The 26,776-nt window shown below is 51.0% G+C and overlaps 2 protein-coding genes and 1 non-coding gene across 6 annotated transcripts; all 3 read right to left on the bottom strand.

The window, feature by feature from the left end:
- Positions 1–576: 576 nt before the first annotated feature.
- Positions 577–5,181, bottom strand: TEDC2 (tubulin epsilon and delta complex 2). Of its 4 annotated transcripts, none has more exons than XM_023764488.1 (10): positions 5,138–5,181; positions 4,481–4,579; positions 4,227–4,297; positions 3,743–4,124; positions 3,222–3,275; positions 2,483–2,576; positions 2,207–2,318; positions 2,008–2,109; positions 1,393–1,646; positions 577–1,074 (listed from the first exon to the last, which is right to left on the bottom strand). In XM_023764488.1, exons 1-10 carry the CDS (start codon positions 5,164–5,166, stop codon positions 928–930), a joined length of 1,344 nt encoding a protein of 447 aa, XP_023620256.1. In that variant the 5' UTR covers positions 5,167–5,181; the 3' UTR covers positions 577–927. The 4 variants fall into 4 exon arrangements, with proteins under 4 accessions (XP_023620256.1, XP_014321810.1, XP_023620257.1 ...); XM_014466324.2 differs by lacking the exon at positions 5,138–5,181 and adding an exon at positions 4,679–4,817; XM_023764489.1 differs by lacking the exon at positions 5,138–5,181 and having other exon boundaries at positions 2,012–2,109; positions 4,481–4,661.
- A 781-nt stretch (positions 5,182–5,962) lies between these two features.
- On the bottom strand, positions 5,963–25,532 carry CCNF (cyclin F). Its single transcript, XM_006100947.3, has 17 exons — positions 25,446–25,532; positions 24,262–24,416; positions 22,265–22,371; positions 21,264–21,331; positions 19,830–20,023; positions 19,406–19,459; positions 18,544–18,648; positions 18,147–18,224; positions 16,874–17,025; positions 14,680–14,844; positions 13,450–13,573; positions 13,016–13,196; positions 12,126–12,213; positions 9,655–9,754; positions 9,429–9,556; positions 8,538–8,707; positions 5,963–7,808 (listed from the first exon to the last, which is right to left on the bottom strand). The coding sequence occupies exons 1-17, from the start codon at positions 25,459–25,461 to the stop codon at positions 7,339–7,341; spliced, it is 2,355 nt and encodes a 784-aa protein (XP_006101009.1). The 5' UTR covers positions 25,462–25,532; the 3' UTR covers positions 5,963–7,338.
- On the bottom strand, positions 23,601–23,707 carry LOC111828337. Its single transcript, XR_002832176.1, has one exon. It is a non-coding gene; the product is annotated as a U6 spliceosomal RNA (small nuclear RNA).
- Positions 25,533–26,776: the final 1,244 nt, after the last annotated feature.

Below are 26,776 nucleotides of genomic sequence, written 5' to 3'. Positions count from 1 at the left end.
CCCGGGGCTAATAACCACTACCCCCAGCATGATAGTGCGGACAACACTGGGAATTGAGGCTCAGAATCCTTAAGAATCTTGCTGGAAATCCTATAGTAGCAAATAAGTCACAGTGTAAACCCAAATCTGACTGATTTAAAACTAGAGGCTGTGACCTTGACCTCTACTTTCTTGCCTTCCAAAGCAATGATTCCCTCAACAGGGAAGGCAGGAGCCCCAGAAGAGGAACAGTTGAGGGGTGTTGGGTAAAGGGCTTGTTCCCTGGTGGTGGCCCAGCGTGGTGGCCCACACCGACTACAGCAATGGCCCAGGAGGTGGTACCAGGATTGATGGCTGTGGGCACATAGTGCCTGCCTACTCTGATAGAGGCCTGTGGCTTTTGTGTCTTCCAGTGAGCCAGTACAGACCTAGGCACCCATGCTAAGGCCAATGCATGAGGTGAGTCCCCAATGCAGCCCATCCTGAGTGGCCTTACCCCCTTCCTATAGTACAGAAGGGAAATGAGTGTTCTTAGTAGGTATACTTGATATATTCTTGGCAAACAAAAACAAATACACATCAAATCGCACCTTGTTATATAATTTCTAAAGTAGTTTTAATGTCACACAAGCAGCTTTTTAAGTCTAAAGTGAGAGAAAATAGAGGTAGCTAAGAAAACCCCCCACTGGCCTGTTTCCCCCAAGCCTGTGGAGGGCCCAGCTGAACCCTGACCAGGTTTAGCAGCTATGAGAAGGGACCTAGTTCCTCAGGAAGAGCCAGGGGTCCATTCCTTCCCTTTAGAAACCTGGTTTTCCAGGCAAGTACAGGCGTCTCGAGCCAGGCCACTGCACCGGTGAATCCCCTCAATTCCTGTTCATTTAACTCTGACCAGAGAAGGGATGCTCTCCCAGTAGACCCAGAACCAGCTTGCCCAGTCACAGGAAGGGTTCAGTCAGCAGGTTCATCTCGCAGGATGGTGAGGAAGCGCTGGCCTCCCTCACAGAGAAGGCTGTGCACAGCCCGGCATAGCGCCAGCTGAGGCGGTCCCAGTGGCTCCTGCATGCTCACCAAGGGGAGAAGTTCTGCCATCAGGACCTGGGGGGAGATGTAGGGTCAAGGTTGCAGGGAGGCCTTATCCCAGACAGCAGTCCAGGGCCCCCACAGGAGGGCCCAGGGGATAGAGTAATTCCAGGACAGGCTTTGAGGCACCATGATCCAGCCCCTCCCTCCTCCAAACGCTCCATTCTCTCTCCTGCTGCCCCGGTGCTGGCAAATGCACAGGTGCAGAGGCTCTCGTCAAGAGCACAGATAGGCTGTTGAGCCCTCACAAGGCTTCAGATCTGGAATCCTCCCCATGACTCAGGCTCCCCTGGCACCCAGACACCTACTCCCTAATGCTCACTCTGGAAGTACCTTTTCTAGGTGGATTTGCTGGTCCAGCATGTCCACCCGAAGCCTGAGGGCTGCCAGAGTCTGCAGCTCCTGGGTGCTGGAGTAGAGAAGCAGCTGGGGGCTCCAGGTGGGATCTGCTCCTCCTCCACAAGGCAATGAGGCCATGGGGAGCCTCTCCTCAGGCCACGGCCCCAGCTGCGGTTCCACCACTTCTGTGAGGACGGGGGAATGTGGCCTCCTGGGGTGACAGCCAGGCACCTCTTTGCCACTCTCCTCTAAGGGGGAGCAAAGTTGCAAAGTCTCCATTTGCCTCCGAGACAAAGCCCTATTGTTCATAAGCATCTCTTACAAGGCTAGGCCAGTCACCTACCAGTACCTCTGATTCTCACATGCTACCTTTTCAATGATTGGACAAATAAGTAAACTACTTAAAGTGGTAGGGCTCTGTGTGTTGGGAGAAGGAATGGGGGTGGAGGAGCTGTTCCGACTGGTCCCACAGGACAACTGGGGAGAACTCAGAATGCAATGGAGTGACTTGGGGAAGGGCCTGCCTGCCTCTACTCTTGGGCTGTCCTGTGGCTAGAGAACCTTGACCTCCCCTACCAGACTTCAGCACAGATGGCAGTGGGGTCTCACCTGCCTGCAATTCCCGCAGCCTGTGGAGGCACTGCCCCACAATGGCCTGTAGCCCCTCCAAGGTGAGCAGGCCACGGTACTCCTGCATCCAGTCCGTGGGGTCTACGAAAGAGTCATGGAGGGCAGGCTGGGTCCATGCTGGTCCTGCAGCACCCCCACCCCCAACCCCATACAAAAACCTGTATCAGGGCCCACTGACCTCTTGTGAGCTCTTCCTCCATTCTCAGTCTTAGCAGCAAGCAAGCCTTCTGCAGGCGCCCTACCTCTGCCTCCACCTCTGCAGCACTGAGCCCGGAGCTAGGCCAGCCTGACTGGACACAGGTCAGGGAAACTCCCGTGTTCAGCGCCACCACTCACCTCCCCTAAAGATGGGGCCTGGGAGTGGCTCTGGACCTTCCTGGAATTGCTCCTCAAATTCACCAAGTGTAGAACCAGACACTCTTCCCCTACCCCCCAGCAAATCCAGCAAGGATACAGTCACCTGCATTTTCTGGAGGAACTGGGTTTTAGAGGACGTAGTGGCATCCGTGGAGTCGCTGGTCTGTGTAGAGCTGAGCTGGGCCCACAGGCTGGATGCACACATGGGCACCCCAGAGAGAGATCATTATTCTAGCTAGCTGGACTGGATCTCAGGAAGTAGGCAAGGGCCAGAGTAGGGGCCTCAGCCTAGGGTGTCTGACTCTGCTGAGAGCTAGGATAGGCCTTGGGATGTCTCAGGGGAACTAAGAGGACACTGTCCAGAGAGCTGACCCATTCTGAGAAATACTAGGAGAGAATTTGAGGAAGAAGGGGAGAGGGGCTGGCAGTGACTGGTAACTAGGATGACTGGTAAGAACTGTGGGTGTTGGTTATGTACCAGGCACAGTGCATAACCTGAAAGGAACCACCTTGGTTAACATCTCTAGAAAGCTAGTACTACTATCATCACCTGCACATGCAAGACAAATTGGGACTAAAAGACACCAAATGTTTTGCTCAAAGTCTTGCAGCTTATAACCAAGCAGCAGAGCTGGGGGTCTCAAAGCCTACTGAGTCTAAGGTGACTACGGCAGTCGGAGCTGGGCAGACTCTCTTAATATATAGTGTTCCCTCCTAGCAAAGAAAGCAAAGAGATCTGCTGGAAAAGTCTTACCAACAGGGCCCCGAGCTGGTGGGAAGCCTTGGCTTCCCTGCTCTCCCCTCCACCCCCACCCAGTTGCAAGAATCAGCCTCACCAGGAGTTCTGAGAAGCCGCCTTCCTGAAGGCCATGGGCAGCTGCAGCAGCGTCCTGTCAGGAAAGCCAGTGTTCAAAGGAGCCTCGCCTCATTCTGGGACTGCAGACCCCATTCCCTGCTCAGAGCCCAGATAGGGGTGAGGCTAACACCCCCCACCCCCAAACAGGGCTTCCAGAGTGACCATGGGAGCCAACCCAGTCCAGGTCTGCCCTGTCAGGGAGAGGAGAGGGTACCACAAGCAGAGACCATCTGAGCCCCTGGGCTGGGTAGATAAAAGGGCACTGGACGGCCAAGGAGGAGAGTGGGACAGGCCCTAGCACATCAAACCCAGCCAATTCACAGCCAGCTGTTCCATTCTGCCAGCTTCAGGGCATGGGCCTCATGGGTGGTACTCCAGAACCCACATGCACTTCAATGCCCTGCCCTCCCTGTCACCCCAAATTCCAGACTCCAGCTGCTGGCTAGGGTCTGGTCAGGTAGAGTGCTAGCAGTTCCTCCAGTGAGGTTCTGAGAAACCTACCCCTTCTCCTTGAGTGTGAAAGCTTTCGGGGCCTGAGGAGCAGCCGATGGAGCTATCTGTGGGTTCCTGAGGTCGGGTCCAGGCTTGGCAGCTAGGGGCCCTCTCCCTGTACAGGTCTGATCCGCCGCCGACAGAAGCCTAGGCTTAGGGAGGCCCTTGGCAGGCCTGGTGGCCTGGTGGGTGGCCCTGGGGAGTTTTGTTTGAGAAGCCCAGCGTGGGGCAGCGGCTGTGGTAGCCGAAGTGGCAATGGACCCAGACTTCAGGCTGGAGGCCTTGTCTCTTTCTCCAGCCTTAGATATGCCTTTTCGCACGTGTACAGCCTTCTGCAATGCCTGGGTTAGAAGCTCCAGCTCCTTGAGGTCTTGGGGGCTGGGTGTGCATGCTGCGGAAGCCAATACAGCGGTCGGTCACCACTGTCCTTCTTACCGCTGCATGCAGAAGGCAGGCCAGGGGCAGCACTTGGAGCTGGGTGGCTGAGGTTTACCTGGAGACGGGGCCTCTTCATTCGCTTCTGGACCTGGGGTTGGCTCCGGAGTCGGGGTCTCAGCTGGTTCCCTGCGAAGACACAGGAAGCTAAACCCCAGCCTCCTCAGAGCCTTCAGGGAAAGGGGGGAGGGGGATGACACCGACAACCGGCACCTGGGAAGTGGGCGCTGGGCCCGCCCTCCTGGCCCGGTCTCTGAGAGGGGTTCTGAGGGCCCGGGGAAGGCCGAGTCGGGGGTCCCGGGGCCCGCGTACCAGGCCCGCAGCAGCCTCCGGGAGACCCGCAGGCTGTCCTCCAGCTGCCGCTGCCGCTCGGCACAGGTGTCCAGGGCGTCCCGCAGCTCGGCCACCAGCCTGGGGAGGACACGCCGGTAGCTCAGCACCCGGGCGGCCCCCATCGGGCCGTGCTCGCTCCCGCCCCCGATCCCGCCCTCGCCCCCGCGCCGGCCTCACCGGCGTGAGCAACCGAGCGGTAGCATGGAGACCGGAGTCAGTCTTCAGGATTTGCCGCCGGCGGAAAGTCCCACCCCTTCCGGGCTATAAGACCGCCCATTTCCGGCGGACTATCCAATCCGGAGACCAGAGCTCAGGACCTTCCTCCTCCCCTACACCCAGCCCACCTGCCACCCCGCGCCTGGCCGCTCGGGCCCCTCTTCCCGGAGCCAGGCCCCGAGGCTTGGAGGAGCGGACCTCGGGTGCCGCGCAGGCTTCCGGTGCGGCTAACTGGTAGATGGTAGCATCTGTGATCGCTCACAGTTGGCGTCTCTGTTCTTACTGAAGGCACTCGGAAGTGGGGCCGGCCGCTCTTGCTGACGCCGGGATGGGCCCAATCGCTATTTACTGGCAACAGTTGCTAGAGATGAGGATGAAGTGTGTGTTGGGAGCGGGGGTGAGGAAGAAGGGAGTGTTTACTTTTGGACATACAGGTGCGGTGATGACATTCAGGGGAGACATCAGGTAGGCACGTGGGTAGAGATGAAGCAAGAGGGTTCAAGGTGAGGCAAGGTGTGCATGGACAGGGACAGGTGAGGAATGGGTGTTGGAAGGAGAGCTGGAGCCCAGAGAGGTGGAGTGACTGCAGAGCCCGGTGTCAAAGCAGCACTGGGAGACTGTACTAGGACGCTGTCCAAGGGATGGGGGTGGGGTCTTCAGTGACTAAGGGAACACCCAGCGTGGGGGCAGTGATGCAGGCGGCAAGCCCCAATGTAATTGGAGAAAAGAATAAACAAAAATCTTGGGTTACGACCACAAGTCTTGGGGGGGGTGGAAGGGCATGTTTACAGATGGAGAGCTGTCCATTTTATAGTCACTAATAGAAAGGTGGTGCAGCATAGGGGAGAGACATGAAAGAGGGGAGTTGAGGGGGCCAGGCACAAAGGGGTTGGGACCCAGGCAGCCCTGAGGCTGCTGTTAGCGTGGCCCCTCCATCTGCTGTGGCCTGTTTTCATGCCTAATGTGGGGAGGCTGATGCCATTCTACCAAAATGAGATTCTCTGTGAGGTAGGAGGGGAGGGGAAAACGCTTCCCATCAGCACTTAGGAGACCCCACACCAGTCATAGGGTTGAGGTGATCATTAGAACTTTGAAAGATGCAGGGAGACAGCCTGGGAGAAGGCAAAGAACTGGGTTCACCCAGAGTTGGGATTTTGGTAAGGGGCCATGGACAAGTGCCACAATGTGACTTTGTTGACAGTAGGAAGTGACAAGAAGGCAGTACAGATATGCACATCACTCAGCTTCCACTATCATCATCACGTTTAATCCTCACAACAGGCCTGTGAGGTAGATACTGCCCCATCTTACAGGCGAAGAAACAGGCTCACACATGCCCAGGGGCACACAGTTGCAAAATTCTCTTACAGTAGAAAAGACATAGATACACACCACACACACACACACACAAGCATTGTAATTCTGGTTCAAGAGCATTTGGGGGACACTCCCAGTCAAGTGGTTCTTTCTGACATTTGGAGAGGAAACAAGTTATCACAGCATGGCGAGTGTCAGTGGTCAACCCAACTGCGGAGAGGTCAGGGTCACTGCTCTTGGGCAGATCTCTCAGGTGTTTTGGCTGCTGCCCCAAGTGTCTTGGCTAGTTATTCTCAGGAGCCCACAGCAGACCCATCCTCGCCCGGTAGGCAGGGACAGTTCTTCTCAATCTTGCTCTTCTGCATCTGGGTCACTTCAGATGTTACAAATGATGTTTTTTGTGGTTTTTTTTCCCCCCTGGCTAACCTCTTTAGGAAAATTCTTTTTGCATAAACAGTATCAGGATAGCTTTGAAGGGTTTGAATCAGATCATCTTTAGCTGCGTCTAAATAATGTTAAGAATCCCTTGTTTTTAAAAATTTAATACCTTCTATTTAAAAAGAAATGGCCCAGAAATTCAGCACAGCAAGAGATGTTCATATGGAGACTATCTGTTGGGGACACAGACAAATCACTCTGGGAGGAGGGACAGATTTCTAAAATGAGCTGGGAGGGAGGGAGCCTATGACCAAGACATCAAGGCCCTGTCCTGCAAAAAGTCAGGGCCTTCATGTCTGGTCATCACATGTAGTCCGACAATGAAAAGGGCAGGGCTCCCTCACCACGGGGCCCACTGCCTGTGAGGGAGTAGATGACCTGGGCAGGGTGAGGTGGGCACGGCAACAGACCTGTACTCAAAGCTCTCAGCTCCCCCTAGAACCTAAAACCAGATAGATGGAGTGGAGAAGCTGTGCCAGGCTACCTGGATCACGTGTTCTCAATTGTGAAAGCTGTCGCTACTGTGATGAGGGTTCAGTGGGGCTGGGGTTGTCAGGCCATGGGCTTAAGCTTCCCAAAGAGAAAGCAGGACAGACACAGGGGAGCACAGAGAAATAGGCTTCACACAGTGTTGCTTTGAGGTTAAACTTTTCAAAGAGAAGGATCTGAGTTTTTGCTCTGATTTAGACATTCTGATAGCTGGAATGGGACTCGCCTGGTGAAAGACACTCAGTGCCCTTCCCAAGTTCTCTGTTCCCCATTTGAGGCCACTGGGGTCTACACATCATTCATCTCCAGTGCTCCCACTTCTAGTGCAGCAGCAGCTCTCTCTCTGCAAACATTCACTGCAGCAAACACTAACACACTCACAGCTCCAGGAAGCCCAAGTTCGTGTCCTGCTCCTCCTTGCTGGGGGCAGATAGGTTTTTCCTTTTCACCTCTTGCCGGGGAACATTGCTCTCTGGGGAACTTGAGGGACGACACTGTAAACACGACTTCCTGGCATGATGATGGCAATGCAGTGTGCTCAAGTCACTGCCTGGGGAATGTGCTGAGGTAGATTGGGGAGGGCCGCCATTCACGGAGTTTGTAGGACTCACGCTGCTAACGGAGGAGTACCCTGAGGTTGTAATGTCCTTGCCCAGTTCCCTGCTGCCACAGAGAGGGGGCTTGGGCCCTAGGGCCAGAGGTGTCTGGGTGCTTGGCACCATGGCGTGCAGGTCCTGGCATCCCTTGTCCTCCAGGCAGGCCTCCTCATCGCTAGATTCCTGGCCGCAGTGCTGTTCTGGATTGAGGTACACCACAGTGACATCAAGGACGCCGCTGGGAGCCGTCACTATGGGAGAAGGAGGAATCAGAGGAGAGGTCAGGCCATAGACTGAGCATCAGGGTGACCCCCTACCCAGTTGGGACCTTGGTCGCCTAGGGTCCAACCAACTCTCACCCAGTTCTCTTGGTACATATACTGGACCTCTACTGATCTCCTTTGAGTTAAAGAATGGAGGATGAAATGCCTCCTTCAAGCTTGGGGAACCCAATAGGATAGTAGGAAGTGACAACAAAATGGTCATCTAATAATTTACTTAATTCCCTGGACACAAAAGCTTGCAAGCAATCGGGAGATTGACAGAAACTGCTTGAATTGGGTTTTCTATGCAGACAAGTACCTGAAAACACGAGAATAGAGCCCCCTGCAGCCTCCCCTGAACCCTGGAGGAGTGTGAGGCACAGAACCACAAAGCTGCACAGGGCAGTGGGGGACACCTCTCACACCATGTTCTAGAAAGATCTTATTGTAAACTCCAGACAGGACTTCTTCCTCTTCCCTGCCCCAGTGAGTCCCTTCCATCAACACAGGCCTGCCTGAAACTGGACACACATTTGGCTTAAATCCTCTCTCCCCAAACGCTGCTGTGGTGTCCTAGGGACTCTGCTCTCTCACGTCTACCTGTGTCTGGACATGTTCTCTTGCAGGTAAAGCCAGGGGCCCTCGATGAGAGCTGCCCTTTTTCTCGCTGCCCCCTTTGGCATAGCCCCTGGGTAGCTTCGTGGCCACAGGACTTACCATCACCTTCCTTCTCGCCCTCGCTCTCCTGGTCGCCCTCGTAGCCAGAGCAGTAGTCCAGGTTCCAGTCCAGGAAGCTGCCCAGTAGCGTCTCTTCCTGGCTGGACAGCTCTGCGGTGGGGGTGGTGACGAAGCTGCCCCTGTCCTCCTGGAGGCTGTTCTCTCGCTTCCTAAGATGTGGAGGCCAGGAACTCAGTCATAGGCAGCATTAGGTCCCTGGCACCTGCCTGCCCTGCCCCGTGTGCTGTGATAGAGACAATACAGCCACCCAGTGCCTGCCCTTGGAGTCCCAGAGGCAAGGCCAGAGGTGCAGTGAGAGCACTGGCCCATCTGGACTTTGTAGGATCAGTGTGAGTTCTTCAGGTGAATGAGGTGGGGAAGAAAAGTTATTGCAGGTGGTACAGCCAGGACATTGAGATAGGAGAGACAGAAGTAAGTGGGATACACACAGAAGATTAGGATAGAGATGAGGGTGCACAGGAGGCGCTGAGGACACTAATTAGGTTATCGCTGGAGTTCAGGGAACGCCAGTAACACCATGGAGTAGGGGGCCCAGGGAGGGTGACATGTGACAGGTGCATGGCAGGGCCAGAGCCTGAGCTGGGCTCAACCTATGCTCAAGCCTATTTTCCCTCAAAGGGTACCAGTCAAAGCAAGAGACAGCACGTTGGAGGAAGGAGGATAGCGCTGTGGAGTGCAGCTCAGGCCCGGGGCTGAGGCCTGAATTCAACCCAGCTTCAGTTTCACAGGATCTGTTCCTTCTCCGCTATGCCATAGGAACCCTCTGTGTATGGAGGCCCTCCGGCAGTTGCAGGGGTCACGAGGGAACCCAGGCCCAAGCACACAGGAGCCAACACTGCATCACACCCTTAAGATACTGGGCTTACTAACCTCTTGGTTTTCCTTGCGGAAGGAGAGCTAAGGAAGGTGTGAATGTCCCCTGAGCTGAGGAAAGACGTGGGTTCCGGGCTCTCTTGTTTCACTCCTAGAGCTGCGCACACCTGGCTGTAGCTCAGCACCTGAGAGGAAGCCAGGGTCAGAGGGAGAGAAGGGGCCCCAAGGGGTAGGGAGGGGTTTGTTCCCACCCTGACCAGGAGACAGGGGAGGGGGGTGACACCTCTTCCTGGCTGATCTCTTGGTAACGCTTGTCCTCAAATCGCTGTTTCACGGCAGTCAGAGAGACTTGTCTATAGTCCTTGGGGACGTCATCATGGAAGCTGCAAACAGAGGGACACATGAGGGTCAGTGGGGGGCAGGTGGGGATCCGGGGCAGGCATTATCAGCACACCCAGCACAAGAGACTCCTTTTTAGCCTCCCTCACTGAAATGAGAGGGGACAACATACTTTCAAAAACAGCTCAGTGACGGGAGGTAAAGCAGGGTGCCACTGTGGAAAAGTCTAGCTGTTCCTAACAGTTAAACCTAGAGTCACCCATGACCCAGCAATTCCAGTCCCAGGTGTTCCCCAACAGAAATGTGAACACATGTTCACACAGAAACTTGTCTGTGGATGTTCATAGCAGCATGATTCATAACAGCCATCCATCAGTGCACAAATTATAAACACAATATCCACACAGTAGAATATTACAGTGGAAAATATGAGGGTGGAAGAGGTCAATATGAGGGTGGAAGAGGTTGGCCACAAAAGGTCACATATTGTATGATTCCGTTTCTATGAAATGTCCAGAATAGGTAAATGATGTTTGCCTAGGGCTGGAAGGGCGAGGGAATATGGGTAATATATGTAAGGAGTACAGCCCCCCCCCCCCCATTTTAAAACCATTTTTATTTTTCAATTATAGTTAACATACATTATTATACTAGTTTCAGGTGTACACTCTAGTGATTAGACATTACATAACTTACTAAGTGATCATCCTGCTAAATCTTGCACCCATCTGACACCATACATAGTTAATAGATTATTAACTATGTTCCCTATGCTATACTTTATATCTCATGACTATTATGTATTAACAATTTGTATTTCTTAATCCCTTCACCTTTTTCACCCATCCCCTCAACAACCTTCCATCTGGCAAATGTTCTCTGTATCTGTTATTTTGTTTTTTAGATTCAGTTGTTGATAGATATGTATTTATTGCCATTTTATTGTTCATATTTTTTTATCTTGTCTTTTCTTTTTTTTTTATATATATAGTTTATTGATTTTTTACAGAGAGGAAGGGTGAGAGATAGAGAGTCAGAAACATCGATGAGAGAGAAACATCGATCAGCTGCCTCCTGCACATCTCCTACTGGGGATGGGCCCGCAACCCAGGTACATGCCCTTGACCGGAATCGAACCTGGGACCTTTCAGTCTGCAGGCCGACGCTCCATCCTCTGAGCCAAACCAGTTTTGGCTCTTCTTCTTCTTAAAGAAGACCCTTTAGCTTTTTTTTTTGGTCTGCCCTTTGATTTTAAATGATGGCTTTGGATAATCTTGGTTGTAGGTCCTTGCTTTTCATCACTTTGAATATATCTTGCCAATCCCTTCTGGGCCTTCAAAGTTTCTATTGAGCTCCCTTGAAGGTAACTGCTTTTCTTTTGCTTTTAAGATCCTCTCTGCCTTTACCTTTTGCATTTTAATTATGATGTGCCTTGGTATGGGCCTCTTTGGGTTCATCTTATTTAGGGCTCTCTGCACTTCCATATCTATTCCCTTCACCAGGTTAGGGAAGTATTCTGTCATTATTTTTTCAAATAGGCTTTCAATTTCTTGATCTCTGCAGCTGAGATAGCTCTCCCAATTTTTATCCACCACATGTGGGACCAGCCTGTTCTCCTTCTGGCAACCCCATGATGCAAATGTTAGTGAGCTTGAAGTTGTCCCAGAGACTCCTTACACTATCCTCATGTTTTGGATTCCTTTTTCTTTTTGCTGTTTTGACTTGTTTTTTTGCTTCCTTTTATTCCAAATTGCTGATTTGGTTCTTAGCTTTATCTACTGTACTGTTGTTTCCCTATAAACTATCCTTCATTTCAGTTCGTGTATTCTTCATATCTGACTGGTCCTTTTTTATGTTGTTGAGGTTCTCACTAAGTTCACTGAGTATCCTTATAACCAGTGTTTTGAACTCTGCATCTAGAATGCTTATCCCCATTTTATTTAGTTCTTTTTCTGGAGTTTTGTTCTATTCTTTCATTTGGGGCATGTTTCTTTGTCTCCTCATTTTGGCAGCCTCCCTGTGTTTGTTTCTATGTATTAGGTAGAGCTGCTACATCTCCCAGCCTTGGTAGAGTGGACTAACTTAGTATGTGTTCTATAGGGTCCAGTGGCACAGCCTACCCAATCACCCAAGCTGGGCACTTGAGGTGTGCCTCCTGTGTGGGCTGTGTACACTGTCCTCTTGTAGTTGAGCCTTGATTGCTGTTGGCACATTAATGGGAGGGATTTACCCCCAGGCCAATCAGCTGCAAGGACTGGCTATGACCACCCACCTGATACTCACAACTGACTGCAGGAAAGGTCTGTGTGCATTGATGGTCCTCCCATGAGAGCCCCCTCCTTTTCTCTATACTTGAGGACCCAGCCTCTGTGGCAGAAGTAGGGTGGGAGAATCCATTTCCTTTTACAGACTCACCACTTTTGGTGAAGACTCAAGACACAGGGTATGAGGTCTTCACAGGAGAAGCCGGTGAGGTCCCATAGTTGAGTGCTCCAGGGCTGTGCTGGGGAGAAAAGCAGGAATGGTGGGGCTGTTCTGACACCCACTCACACATACAACCCAGATGGTTCTGTTGTGGGATTTCCTGGAGCTCAGGGTTACAAAGACCCCCACATACAAAGCATGCCTCCTCACTGTCAACAGTGTGGGAAATACAGGGGTGGGCAAAAGTAGGCTTAAGTTGTTCATATGGAAAATCTATAATAATAAAAGCATAATATGCAAATCAACCAAACGGCGGAACAGCGGAACGACTGTCCGGATGAAGCCAGGGCTGCGAGGCCCGAGGCAGCTGGGGCTGCGAAGGCCTACTCTTGCACAAATGTAGTGCATAGGGCCTCTAGTAATATATTAGTAAGTAATAATATAAGCCTGGCTGGTGTGGTCAAGGTTCGATTCCTGGTCAGGGTACATGCCCGGGTTGCAGGCTCAATCCCCAGTAGCGGGGCGTGTAGGAGGCAGCTGATCGATGATTCTCTCTCATCATTGATGCTTCTATCCCTCTATCTCTCTCCCTTTCTCTCTCCGAAGTCAGTAACATATTTTAAAAATATAAATAATACAAGAATAAATACTGTGTTTGGTGTACTATAATTATAAATCTACTTTTGTCCACTCCTGTACTTAAGCTAGAACCATCCCTAACCTCACCCCCCGAGAATGGCTTTTAGTCCATTCTAGTGTTTTCTTCTCCAGGAGAGATGGGCCTGCTTTTTCTCCCCTTTCCCCACTTATATCTGAGCATCATCTTCTGACTCCAGGAATTGCCCAGGCCCCTGGCTCAACCTGAAGGGCAGGATCCTTACTTTGCCCATGTGTCAACCTTGCTAGCAGCAGGGCGGCTGCGGCCAGGCGTGCTGGGGAGTAGGCGGCCAGGCTGGTGTGCAGTAGGGAGAGCTCGCAGAGGAAGCTGCACAGATGCTGGGTTCTTGGTGGCATAGGGATCAGCGTCAGCAAGATGTCCTTGTAATCGACCACAGTAGGGACCTAGAGAGAACCGGAAGGCAGACGTGGGGTGGGGTCTCAGCACACAGAGAGCTCATCTACCCACTCAACAGGGAGGCTGGCCCAGCACAGAGTCTGGCATGACTGATGGTCAAGATGGTTGCCAGGGCATGTGGTGATAAGAGAACTTCTCAGAGCAGGAAAGTTCAATGCTATGAGGTTGCCCTCAGATCCTGCCACTCCCTCATGTGACCTCCACTTTGATTTACAAAAAAAAAAGAAAAAGGCCACTTACTCGAATCTTCCCTTCCAGGGCAGAAATGATCTCTCCCATCATCCTCACGAGGTCCTCATACTTGTACGTATTGTCTGTGAGCCACACGGCTTCCCGGATTGTCAAGATCTCTTTGTTGATGAACCTGGAATATGAGATGGGGTCTGAGAGTTGAGCTCAATTCCCTCAGTGAGGCAATCACTTTAGGCTTCAGTAAAAGAGGCTGGGGGTGGGGAGGTCAAGGAATAGACCCGGATGCTTGTGACTACAGACAGGAACTGAAGAGGTCACATAACCCTGTCATAAGGGGCTGGAAAGGAGGAGGGATTAGTGCCACAGACCATTGTGAGTGGCTGGACCGCCAGGCACACAAATGTTTCTGCCAAAGGCACTCATGAATGACGCGACTGGTCAATCCTCTTAGCGAGTGAGGGGGATTTGCCCTGCTTTGTGCCAGATTCTACAGTGAGTATAAATGGCTTAAACCTAGGAGGCAGGTGAGCCAACAGAACTGAGCTAGAGGTTGTTTGAAGGTTTGTACATAGCACAGAGTCTGGCCACTGGAAATTTGTTTGTCCACTAGGCAGGTGGTCACCCTGTTCTCTATTCTCCACGAGAGCCAACTATCAGTGAACACACTGGTCCAGTGGCCTGCTGAGGGTGCCTCGCCTGGTAGGGTGGACTGGGGCCAGGCCTATGATCGCTTTGTTCTAAGACTGCAGCTCCCACATTTGCTGAGGCATGGGGACCACAGGTGCTGAAAGGTTGAGATGCAAGTGTAGCTGATGAGAGCCCTGTGCTTGGAGTCCAACCTGAGCCTCACCAAGTAAGGCCACACTCTGGGTCCTGAGACCATGTGCTGGGATGCGTGGCTGCCCACACTCCAAGCTCAGCTGTCCCTGTGGGGAGGACGACGTGGCTTGAGCACTCCCTAAAATTCAAACCCCCATCTAACCAAGTGGGGCGCTGAAGTTTTATTTCACTGAAAAGCCAGCCCATGGACTAGGGCAGCGGTTCTCAACCTGTGGGTCGAGACCCCTTTGGCTGTCGAGCGACCCTTTCACAGGGGTCGCCTAAGACCATCCTGCATATCAGATATTTACATTACGATTCATAACAGTAGCAACATTACAGTTACGAAGTAGCAATGAAAATAATTTTATGGTTGGGTCACAACATGAGGAACTGTATTTAAAGGGCCAGAAGGTTGAGAACCACTGGACTAGGGCATAGCTGTGGGGAGCTTCTCACCGAGTGCAGATGACCATGCAGGCAATGCCCAGCAGCTGGAGCCTGTACCGGGGCACCAGCCTCCTCCGTAGGTATCGGTCCACACACTCCACTGTCAGGTGAAGGCATAGGCTTGTGAAGTCCTTCATGGTAGCAACTTCTACCAGCCAGTCGATTAGAATGTACCTTTGGGAAGAGAACCACCCCTGAACACTAGAGCGAGCGCTCATGAGTGTCCTGTCTCCCAATCCAGATGGTCCATCTGTCTCAAGTGAGAGAGCTGGTCATCTGCACTATTGGTTTACCCAGGAACCATCCCAGGCTGAGATGCCACATTCAAGGGGGTTGGGGAGGCCCCACATCTCCTGACATTGTTTCTGGGAGGTAGGTGTCTCTGCCTTCCCCACAGGGTCCCCCAGGCACTGGAAAGACCTGATACTCACAGGTAAGGGGCAAGGTAGAGGTGGAACAGATCACAGACCCCAGGACCAGAGAAAAGACACTCAAAGGTGCGAGAGCTTTGGCCTTCCTGCAAGTCACCTATGGGGTCATTTACCAAAACCTTTTGCAGTGGAGCAAAGAGCCAAGAACACAACTAAAGCAGAATGCACTGAGCCCATGAACTGGACTTTCTTAGTCACCCACCAACCCTGATGGAGCACAGAGACAACACACATGGGGTCCTTCCTCGAGAGGGCTATAGCCTGGGGTCAGGGACACAGACATCACAAAGGAATGCTGCGTGCAATGGGAAGGATACTAGAGTACAGGAAATGTCTTTCCGAACAAAGGAGAGGGGACACAGAGAACAGAAGAGAGAGAAAAATTGTGATTCTGCACAGACAGGGTAGATGGGATCCTGGTGTCAGGCAGGACAGAAGCATCTCGGAGGGAAGGAGGGAAAGATGGGATCAAAGTGGTGGAATGGAAGGAGGAAAGGATGAAGGAGGAAGACAAGCCTCTAGTTTCTCCCAGAAGGAGGAAGACAGCATGAGTGTCAGGTATTTGAGGTTTAAAGTAGCCACTATTGGAACAGAAGAGGAAGTTCCCCTACACAAACAGATTAACAAGCTTAATCTGGCTTATAAAAACAGAATAACCAATGTATATACTTTAAAATGGTTAAATCTGAAACTAATATAATGTTACATGTCAATTATACCTCAGTAAAAAAGAAAAAAGTTGGCAGTTGTTAGGCACAGAGGAAAATGGAAAGATGCTCAATGCAAGGGCTGAAATGATAGTATCACAATAAAATTGTTTTAGTTCTTAACAAGGAAAAAAAAAGTGAAATTTATTACACACTGCTACTCCCAAAATAGCAACAGTCCAAAAAAAAAAAGGCAGACTGAGAGGGGCACAAGGTGTTATCAGCGAATTTCTTCCAACAGAAAAAGGGAAGAGCTGAGAGGAGGGGGGAAGGGATTGTCACCACCACTACAGGCACAAAGCACAAAAGCTTTGTGACATTTAATGTGGGATCTAAGGATGATGCATCCCTCACTGTGTGTGTTAGACATTAAGCCTCTCCAGGAAACGCTAGATCCTTCTAAAAATAAATGTTTACTGAGAACTTACTATGTGCTGGGCATTGTCTACTAGAGTATAGCCAGAGCCTGCCCATTATAAATCCAAATGTATTAGAAATCTTACATGAGCTCACAAAATTATTCACATTTTCCATTTTACTAACAGGTTCTGTGACTGAACGTAAGAAGTGCCTTATCTCTAAACCTTGGAGGAAAATGGGCCTGCAGGAAGAGGTGGGTATTGCTGGGGTTTTAGGACACCGGGCACATTGCAGCTGCCCCAGAGGGCATAGCTCCTGGTTCAGGCCGGCTCAGACAGCCATGGAGTTTCACACACCAAGCTGATGATCGTAATGATAGCTTATAAAGAAAAGGTGGTTTGGGGGCTTCAGAAAGATGTTTAAAATGGTTTATGGTTTAACTTGTTCTGAGGCTTAAAAAGGAAAACTGGAGAGAGCAACACTTTTTAGGACGAATATTTTCTCTTAAAAGCCCTGGATAACTTAGAAAACACACACACACACACACACACACACACACACTCAAATGGGGTGATCCTAGTGGGGCTGACAACACAGAGTGCTCTGTGACAGGTGGTTCAGGTGAAACAGAATGAAGCTCCCTTTGCACCAGAGACCAGTGGTCACTCTGCCTTCCAATCAGACGCTCTGGCCTGAACCCCTCACCTCATCGTGTCGTTGAGTCCCTTCTGCACGGAAAAGACCTTCTGCTTATTAGCAGCGTGGGAAGCCTGAAAGAGCTGGCAGACTATCTCATTGGATGCTTTCACTTCTAGGCCAAGCTGGTTTCCATTTGCACAGGCTTTGGCTAAAGACAGCTGAGAAGTAAAGACATGCAGAATGAGCACAAAGCAGTGACTTTTGAGGTTTTCCATTTCCAAATGTGAAGAGCTTTTGAGAGAGAAGACATGTGTATACACATTTGCCCTCCTTATGCCTCAAGCCTTCTGTAACCAGTATGACTAAGATTTTAATGATTCCTTTTGAAATAAGTAATATATCACATGATAAAGAATTTTAAAAAGGATAAAAGGTAAGTAATGAAATGTCAGTCCCCTTCCTAACCTGGTACAGCAGTTCAACCAATAAGTGTTTGGTAACTTAAAAAAAAAGTATGTTTCTGTTCAACTCCCAATTGTGAAAGCTAGATATTCCAGAAGGGAGAAATGCATTGCCCTTTCAGCCAGCAGTGATGGGAATGCTGCTGCTCTGCTTCCTCAGTTGTGTTTATTTCCTCTTTTCTCAGAGGGCACTGAGACCCTGTGGACTTTATCAGGACCTTATTACTCTTATTGATGAGTTTGAGCTTCAAGTAGAACCACATTGTGATTGTCATGTCTTATAAATTTGCTGACTGCCTTTTTGGACATAAACATTACAGGGCTCTGTGACATGTCAGGCTGAGCCACCTGCCGCTTTGTGATTTCTTTCTTAGCTTTTGAGGGTAGGTGACTCTCAACCATCCACTTGATTGGCTGAGCTTCTACCTGCTTGGCTTTCTTTGTCTTGAAATCACGACTTTACAGCTACAAGGGGAGAGTGCTTAAAGAACACCAACTGCAAATCCTTAAGTGTTCTGGTTCTGACACTGGACAACCTGGTGAGCAGGTCAAATAATGAGAATAAGACAGCACTCCACATGCCCACCTGCTCTAAGGAGCTTCAAGATCTGTTGCTGAGTTAAGCTTTACCTGCAAGACAACTTTAGGGACCAGTATGAATTTTGACAGCAGATGCAGTCCCCAGGCACTTAGAAATTAAGAGACTGGCTTAGAGGCAATGGGCTTTGAGACAATAGGGTGGTAATGGACAGAGAAGAAAGCAGCAGTTCCAGGCTCTCCTCCCACACGCCCCAGAGCTAAACTCCTTTAAGACACAACTCCAGTTTTATGGCCTCCCGAGTGAGAGTCCAGGAGGTAAAGGCCAGCTCCCTCCTCACCTGGGCTTCCCAGCAGCCTTTGGCAGCATAGTCCCTGAGTTTCCGGAAGTTGTGGAGGCACCGTCCAGGATCAGACATCTGTCAATGGAAGAGTCACCATGACTTTATACTGTTGTGTCTCTGGAAAAACTCAGAACTGACCTACGGGATCGTTAAATGTTTCCCCCAACATCCCCAGAGGGTCTCTGGCTGCACTTTCTTCCAAGCCTTTTATTCTCCAAGTGACAGTGGTCATTTTGGGACAGTGCTGAGAGTGGCCCACTAAGCAGCGGTTCCCAGGGGCCTACTAGATGTATGAGGATCCTTCCTGCGCTGACAACCTCATCCAAGGGCCAGTTTGGAGACTGTGCCTTTGGCCAACATAATTCCTCCTCTCCCCAGACCCTGGTCCACTCACATCCGTCATTCTGTCACTTTCCCAGAGGAGGTACGAGCTGGTCAAACATCCCTGATTAGCAGACTCTTCAAACAGTTCACGAGCCTGCTTCTTTTTCTCTTCATCCTGGAAAAGTCCAAGCAGTTTATTCTTTTCTTATTCTCTTTCTGCTAACCCATTCTAGTAACCATCTTCATCTTTCTCCATATCTCTAAGTGTCCCCATGCATTGCTCTTTAATAAGAATGAGTTAACTAAATCGGAGTAGAAATGATTTCTCTAAAGACATACATTTGACAATCAACGGGGAAAGTGAATTCACGAGTTCTGCCCTCACAGGTTCTGCTTTCTCCTTGACCAGGTTTGTGTTTAGCTTGGCCCTAGGCCTACTGGAGGGCAAGCCCTCCACACTGAACCCCCCAGATGGTGATGTTGGAGGCTAACTTGGGGCTCCTCCACCCCCTCCCTCATGCTCAGTGTCCCTCCCTGTTACTGTCAATGCACACCTGTCACCAGAAGCCACCACCTTCCCTGACTTGCTGCAGAGGGAATTCCTTAATAACAAAGCTTGTTAAAGCTTTCTTGTCAAATGTGGAGAGGTCTGGGTGAGCAGTGGGAGAGGCTCACCAATAGCAGAACCATGGAACAAATAAGCACACTCAGACGCTCTGCCTGGCTCCACACAGCCTCTCACAGTCAGGACTCTGGCTTTGAACCCTGGACAGCCCCTTTTGCTGCCTTTCACTTACTTCCTCATCCTTGGTCTTTGTGGCTGGCAGAAAGGTGAGCAGCATGGACATGTGACGCTGCTGTATTCTGTGTGCTCACCCAGGCCAGGCACACATAAAACTCAGAATCCAAGTGGGATGGATAACTCAACTCACCTCAAAAAGATTCAGTACTCTCCCCAAGCAGTGCAGTATGGACGCTCTGTGAGTCTAAGAGGAGGAGGAGAAAGAAGTATGATCACCAGAGGAGAGAACATCCGGGGCTGCCCCTCCCAGTCTGTGGGGTTTGCAGAGGACCGCCTGCTTCATGGAACCTCTTGCCTTTCCAGCTGTCACTGTGCCTGCAGTCCAGTTCATCAGATTCCCCTGAACCCCGGCTCCGAGGCCTCCTCTCCTGCTTGGGCATTTCCAGACGCTCCCACATCCAGATTATTGGTTTTCTGTGCCTCCACTGCCCTCAGGTCCCTGACTTTATATGGTCCACAGCATCTCTCCTCAAGGTTTCTCACCTCCCGGGATCCTGTGGGGCTTGAACTGCCCAGCGCTGCCCACCCTACATGCGCCCCTGGCCAGGACTCACTCTTTGTAGCTGGCACTCTGCCCTGAGGCTCTCGTGAACCACAGCCTTGCAGCAGCTTCCAGACACTGACCACGGAGGGCGGATGAAGAGCCAGATGAAAGGCGCGGCACTGACATTCAGTCGCTCAGCGAGACTAAAGTAGCGAGAGGCTTTCAGGCCATTCACTTCTGCGCGGGCCTCATCAGACACAGACACTGTAGAGGCGGACAGAACATGACCCAGGGATGTCTCGAGGACAAATGTGAGAGTTCTCCCTGATCTTTTGTGAAAGTCTAAAACCCCAAGTCCACTGCAGTGGAGAACTGCTGGTGTTTGAGGAGATAAAAGCCCTTCAGAATGGGGGGCTCCTTCCCCTTCTCTCCCTACTTTGTGACTCATGTACCTCTGCCAGGGTCTTCCCAACAGCCTGGATTTTGAAGGTTGGGAAGGTGCTCTCTGTGAAGGTGTCAGATGCCCACCCTCCTGTTGGGTACTGCTGGCAACCCCCCTGCTAACAAGTTTATTTTGGGGGTAATGAGAATTTCCAAAATCAGACAGTGGTGATGGCTGCACAACTCTGTGAATATACCAAAAATCACTAGGTTGTATACTTTGGATGGGTGAGTTGTATGTATGCGAATTTTGTCTGGGAACTGCTATCTGATGGGAGGTTTGGGGCAGGACTGCAGCTTTTCTCAGCCTGGAGGAATGCTCATTGTTTCTATTAGTCACAACAGTCTTGTCAACTGACCACATGCAGGGGCTATTTCTCAATAAGATGCCAGATCTTTTAGAAACAGAAAAACAGCTGTTATACTCAAATCTTTATGTGTTTTGGGAACCAGACAGGATGCACCCTAGGCTAGTCCTTAGTGTGCTAAGCAAACAGGCAGGAATTGGTGGAAGGCCACATAAGATTCTTTCAAAGAGCACCTGACCTTTGGAGGTAAAGAAATTCAGTCACTACGCTGGCTTTGACCTGCTTGTACCTGCCTCCGGCTTAGAGCCTTGGCTACCTGTGTTCTTGATATCCTACGGAATTAGGCACACTTTGACCACTGCCCCAGAGTTCCACAGAGGAACTGTGGCTGAGGCAAGGAGCCAGAGTCTACACACGGGTTTCGGTGTTAACTGGAGAGAGGGCAGGCAGCCAGGGGAAGGCTGCTGCCTGGGTAGCCCTCATTCTAAGTCTCTGCTCAGTCATTCTTTGCTGACTGAAATGAAAAGATTTATTAAAATGAGAGGTGAGTCTTCCAACGTACAAAAATCAAACTTCATCAATGGGTCCCTCAGTAGGGCACCTCTGGCACAAGCTCCTTGGAGAAGACAGTAAGGCAGACCTCCAGATACAGTAAGAAGAGCAACTAAATTACAAACACTGAGAAGAGCTTATGCGTGTTCTAAAACATCAATACCAAGAGGGGCAATGCCAGCTCCAGCCCTGCAAGGACTTACAGCCTTCATTGTAGAGGTACGCAATGCCTAGCTTCACAGCAGCTTCAAAATTTCCCTTTTCAGCAGCCCTACATTAAGAACAGAAAATATCACAGAATTATATTCCATCAAGGTTATGTTCCATCACAGCAATTGAAGCTAGAGTACTTATTTTCTGAATAGCAACTTTTTTTTTTAGCTAATGCAGTTATGTATCATACAACATGGATGAACCTTAAAAACATGCGAAGTGAAAGAAGCCAACAAGTTGTATGATTCCTTATATGAAATGTTCATAATGGGCATATCCAGAGAGAGGAAACAGATACTAGGGTTTGGGGGATTGCAGGTAAAATAGGGAATGACTGCTAATGGGTACAGGGTCTCATTTTGGGGTAATGAGAATGTTATAAAGTTAGATAGTGTTGATGGTTGCATAACTGTGACTATATTAAAAATCACCAACTTGCACATTTAAAAAGGGTAAATTGTACAGTTTGTGGGTTATGTCTCGGGTGGCCGGCCTGAAACTACTGGCACACTTGGACGGTGTTTAGTCATTGTCACACTAGGATTCACAGGCCTTAGGGCTCACACCCACCTTGGTCCTGCCTCTGGGTCCCATCTCTAGCAGGGGGATGGGATCAGCCAGTGAACGAAATGCAACAGGATTTAAATCATATGGTTTTGACCAAAAGAAAAGAGAGCTGAATAAAGTTTCCACACACAGGTGACCGGGGTTTGAGTCACAAGGGATGGGTCACAGCCCAAGAGGGACTCTTCAGAAGCACCACTCTGACTAATGAGAGTCAGGGTGGTATGGATGACTGATGACTGTGCTGGAAGTCATGTGACTCAGTGGGTGAGGCTGACTGCCCTTAGTTGCTTCCTTGGGGGGATAAGGAATTGGCAGAGGCTACAGGAAGAAAATCATTCCCAGGTCAGGCCTTGGGACACACGCTGAAATATCAGGGAGGCCCCAAGATGGGAGAAACCAAGCTATTCCCAGGGTGCAGAGATACCTTTCAAAGAGCTTCAGGTTCCTTGGAGAAGGCCACAGCTCTTGAAAGCTGGCACATGCCCACACGCTGGCATGGTTGTCCACCAGGTACTTCAGGTGGGAGTGCACCTGCAGAGCAACGGAAGCAGGGTAGGTGGGAATTAAGGGACCTTCCCAGAAGCCATGCCTCTGGAGCTCTTGAAGACAGAATGTAGGGCCTCCTGTCCTCTTCCCTACCCCAGTAGTAAAGGCCCCCACTCTGTGTCTTAAAGTAACAGTGGCTTTGAATAGAAAAAAGAGCCCAGAAATAAGTTTCTCTGTGGCTCTAAAGGTGGAGACAGTGGTCCTAACTGGTTTGGCTCAGTGGATAGGGCGTCGGCCTGCGGACTCAAGGGTCCCAGGTTCGATTACGGTCAAGGGCATGTACCTTGGTTGCGGGCACATCCCCAGTAGGTGGTGTGCAGGAGGCAGCTGATTGATGTTTCTCTCTCATTGATGTTTCTAACTCTCTATCCCTCTCCCTTCCTCTCTGTAAAAAATCAATAAAATATATTTAAAAAATTAAAAAAATAAATAAATAAAGGTGGAGACAGTGGTCCTGGAAGGGGGAATAATCATCTAGACTGAGAAAGAGGGAATGACACCTCTGTACGACATATAGCTACAAGGAACAGAGGAACCAAGTCTAACAGGAGTAGCTAGGACAAAAATCTGTTTTTTTGTTGTTGTTTTAAAATTTTTATTGATTTCAGAGAGGAATGGAGAAGGAGAGAGAGATAGAAACATCAATGATGAGAATCATTGATCAGCTGCCTCCTGCACACCCCCTACCAGGGATCGAGCCCACAACCTGGGCATGTGCCCTTCCCCAGAATCAAACCCTCCTGGGTTCCTTCAGTCCGCAGGCTGATGCTCTATCCACTGAGCCAAACCTGGAAGGGCCAAAAATCTCTTTTGTATTGTTCTGCCTGGAGTCTTGCAGTGGGAGCATGAATGGAGCCTAGAGGTCAACGGACTCTTGGAAAAGACTGACAGCAGCCTCAGGTAGGACCTGGAGCCTCTGCTCTGGGCAGGAGCCCTGATCACTGGTTAGCAATCTAAGCGCTAACGTTCCCACCGCCATTGGAAACTCAGCACCCATGGATATTATAACCCAAATGGAGGCGGCTTTGGGAGTTGGAGAAGTGGGTTCTTGTTTTCCTACGAATTTACTATATGCCTTGGGTTAAGTCGTTCAAAATGAGGCTGCAGTTCCAATGTCTGTAAAATAACTCCGAGTCCCTTTCAGTACTGAATATTACATGGGATTTGTCCTCAAGGATATACTTTTATTCTTTTTAATATCTTAATTTTTTTTTTTAAATATGGAACGCTTCATGAATTTGCATGTCATCCTTGCGCAGGGGCCATGCTAATCTTCTCTGTATCGTTCCAATTTTAGTATATGTGCTGCCGAAGCGAGCACTAATATCTTAATATTTTTCAAAAAAATTTTAAAAAATATATTTTTATTAATTTCAGAGAGGAAGGGAGAGAGAGAGATAGAAACATCAATGCTGAGAGAGAATCATTGATCGGCTGCCTCCTACACGCCCCCTACTGGGGATTGAGCCTGCAACCTGGGCATGTGCCCTTTACCAGAATCAAACCCAGGACCCTTCAGTCCGCAGGCCAACGCTCTATCCACTGAGCCAAACTGGCTAGGGCTCAAAAATTTTTTAAAAATTTGTCAAGTACAATTGAGATACAGTGTTAGTTTCAGATGTAATGTCTTATGTCTTAAGAGATACAAATTTTACTGCCGTAAAAAAAAGTGGCTTCTCTGTTAAACATTATAGTGAACGTACTACTTTTAGGTTTCCCATGATCAGAACAAACTCAAGCATCTATTAACAATTACCATCCTTGTTCCTCTGTTCTTTTTGTAGCCAAAGTTCTGTTCTGACATTTAAGAACCTGAAACCTTGATGGAATGACCAACACCACTAGGGCTGACACTATCTTCATCGGGCAACTTACAGATCGAACGGCAAGGATGTCCCCAACAGAGAGCCATTTCAGGATGTGAAAGAGCACGTCTTCTGGGAGACTCAAGAGGGTTAAGTTTCTGGGCCTTCTTCTTATTCTCCGCTTTGTAGGATAACAGAAACACTTGGCACACCTACAGTGGATCACTTAAGAAAAAAGAATCAGAATGGTCTCAGTGATGCGCTGGAAAGGAGCTATACGGAGGTGAAGTTATATCCGCAGATGACTTAACAGTTACTGTCCCCTGCCCCACGAAAGGAGTCAGCCAGATTTCTAGTCCCCAACAGAGAATTAATAAAGGAGCAGTATTATAAGGATAACAGACGACGTCGTCATTTATTCAAATATTCAGTACGTATGGACGGTGAATAGCCGACAATCATGTAGCTTGGCTATCGGGAAACCTTCTGACCCGGAGCCCAGAGGATAACCGGGAAGGGGAACCAAGCAGCCAATGGGATGAGGTCTCTCAATGGAGCCCCCGGGACCCCTGCTGATCTCTCTGCTCCATTTGCATACATGACTAAAATGCATAATGTTCCATTAGGCTCCGTGGACTTGAACAACCCGGTTTTCGAGTCCAAACCAAGAGGGTCAGTTCCACACGGACTCAAAGGCTGAACTTGCAGGACAGCTTGGTCCCCCCTCTGCCCACTGTCCTCTCTCCCCATTGGGGTGGGGAGTGGGGGGTGGGATCATTCCAACTCCAGCGGCTCCTTCCTCATTCTAAGTAGAGGACTTGGACACTCCCGGGCAGGAACCCCTCACCCACAATTTACCTGGTTTTCCATACAGCACTCCGCCCCCCGCCCCGCTCTTAACCGGGGTCTTCCCGTCCGCAGGTAACGTGCCGCGAAAGCCCGACCTACACTCAGGGGGACCGGTTCCCACAGGTTACCTGGACTTTACCACACCGTCCTCATTCCCTTGATGTAGGACAGACACGGAAACGCTTAACCGCCACGGCGATAACTTCCCAAACCGCGGCAGCGCTCACAGCCTCGACAGGGAATGGGACCCGCGCAGGGCTTTCACGCGGACCTGGGCGCCGCCTGGCATTTAAACTGCGCGCGGGGCAAGTGCCGCCGGGACCCCGGGCTAAAGGGCTCGAGCCGAGCTGCGCAGTCTCCGGCCGCCCGCCCGCCGCCGCCCGCCCCCCTGCGCCCCGCGCTCACCACTGCCGCTCCCCATCGCCACCTGCGCCGCCACCTCCGTCGCCTCAGTCACCTCCGTCGCCTCCGTCTAAGCAGCACCAGCCGCCGGCCAGCCCTGCGCGCACCGCCCCACGCACGCGCAGACCCGCCCCGCCGCCCGCTCTAGTTTTCAAACGCACCCAGCGCTTCCATTGGCCCGTCTGGGGGGGCGCGCGCCGCAGGGCTACAGGGCTCCGCCCTCGGCCACGCCCCGCTCGCCGGCTCCGGGCGCCCTCGATTGGCCGCCCCAGGACGCGAATTCGAACGCCGGCCGTTGATTGGCGGAGCCCGTGAAGCCTCCCGGCTCCCTGGTCCTGGCGGGGGTCTGGGAGGAGCGCGGTTCAGACTCGGCGGGCAGGGGCTTCTTCAGTCCGATTTGGCCCGCGTGGTTCCGGGCTGGTCGGTGCTTGGCCCTCGCTGCTGACTCGGCGTCAGAGTTCCCGGCCACCGGAACCCATCGTGCGCAGTAGGTTGTCGGTGAAGGTCTGCAGACCCTGCGGGCGCGGGGTCTTGCGAAGGCCGCGGCGCAGCTGGGCCCCAGACGGGGTCGTCTACCTGTGTGGACGCGGAAGAGCCAGCGCCCGGGCATTGCGTCCAGGTGGCCCCTGACCCCCGACCTTCACCTTCCCCGAGGCCGTACGCCTACTTCCCGTTCGTGCTTCAGGCGAGGCGACCTCGGGTTGGGGACCAAGCCACTGATTGCATAGATTGTCATGGCAGAAAGTGGAACTGGAGATCTGGGCTCGAAAGCATCCACTCAGCAAGCACGTTTGGCCCCTTCTTCCCCAGTAACAAGGCTCCCCCTGGACCCTTGGTCCGTACCTGTCCCAGGGCAAGCACTAACCCTCTCTCTCACCTTGACCAGGCATCTCCCCAACTCTGTCTCCAGTATCTCCTCACTGCCACCCTGGGAGCCCTTCCCGAAAGGGGAGCGCACACCTGCTTGCTTTACTCGCCATTGCCAGCCACAGCTGGGCATTCTGTTCTCAGAGGTTAGCAGGCAGTGCCTACATGGCCCGTCTTTCACGAATCAGCTCACGGTCCACCCCTTCCAGGAGGCATTCTAACAAGGAAAGAACTGCAATCTCCGGGCCTGGAGAAGCTAAGGAATCTGAGTCATGGCTCAGACCCCTCCTCCCACAGCCTCAACCAGCTGTCATGTCCCCTCTGCTCCCCCATTCCTCATGCTCCCTGAACCTCATGGTGCCCAGGCTCCATGCCAGCCTGGAGCAGGAGATGGAGAAGTGAGGAGACGGATGATCTCAGCAAAGGATATGAAAGCCTCAGTGGTCCCAAAATGACAAGGGGCTGAG

This window comes from Myotis lucifugus, unplaced genomic scaffold, assembly GCF_000147115.1.
Source record: "Myotis lucifugus unplaced genomic scaffold, Myoluc2.0 scaffold_332, whole genome shotgun sequence".
In the NCBI taxonomy this organism is placed as follows: domain Eukaryota; kingdom Metazoa; phylum Chordata; class Mammalia; order Chiroptera; family Vespertilionidae; genus Myotis; species Myotis lucifugus.
This window is presented reverse-complemented; position numbering and strand designations above follow the sequence as displayed.

Bases quoted from the DNA above. Each gene is read 5' to 3' on its own strand.
- TEDC2 (XM_023764487.1), bottom strand. From the start codon at position 4,623: ATGGGGGCCGCCCGGGTGCTGAGCTACCGGCGTGTCCTCCCCAGGCTG. The intron at 4,125-4,226 runs GTAAACCTCAGC...TGGCTTCCGCAG, and splicing joins TGAAGAGGCCCCGTCTCCAG to CATGCACACCCAGCCCCCAA. The intron at 1,075-1,392 runs GTACTTCCAGAG...ATCTCCCCCCAG, and splicing joins AGCAAATCCACCTAGAAAAG to GTCCTGATGGCAGAACTTCT.
- CCNF (XM_006100947.3), bottom strand. The intron at 14,845-16,873 runs GTGAGGGGTTCA...CTCTTCCCAAAG, and splicing joins GGACTCAACGACACGATGAG to GTACATTCTAATCGACTGGC. The intron at 13,574-14,679 runs GTGAGAAGCTCC...CTCATATTCCAG, and splicing joins TGCATGGTCATCTGCACTCG to GTTCATCAACAAAGAGATCT.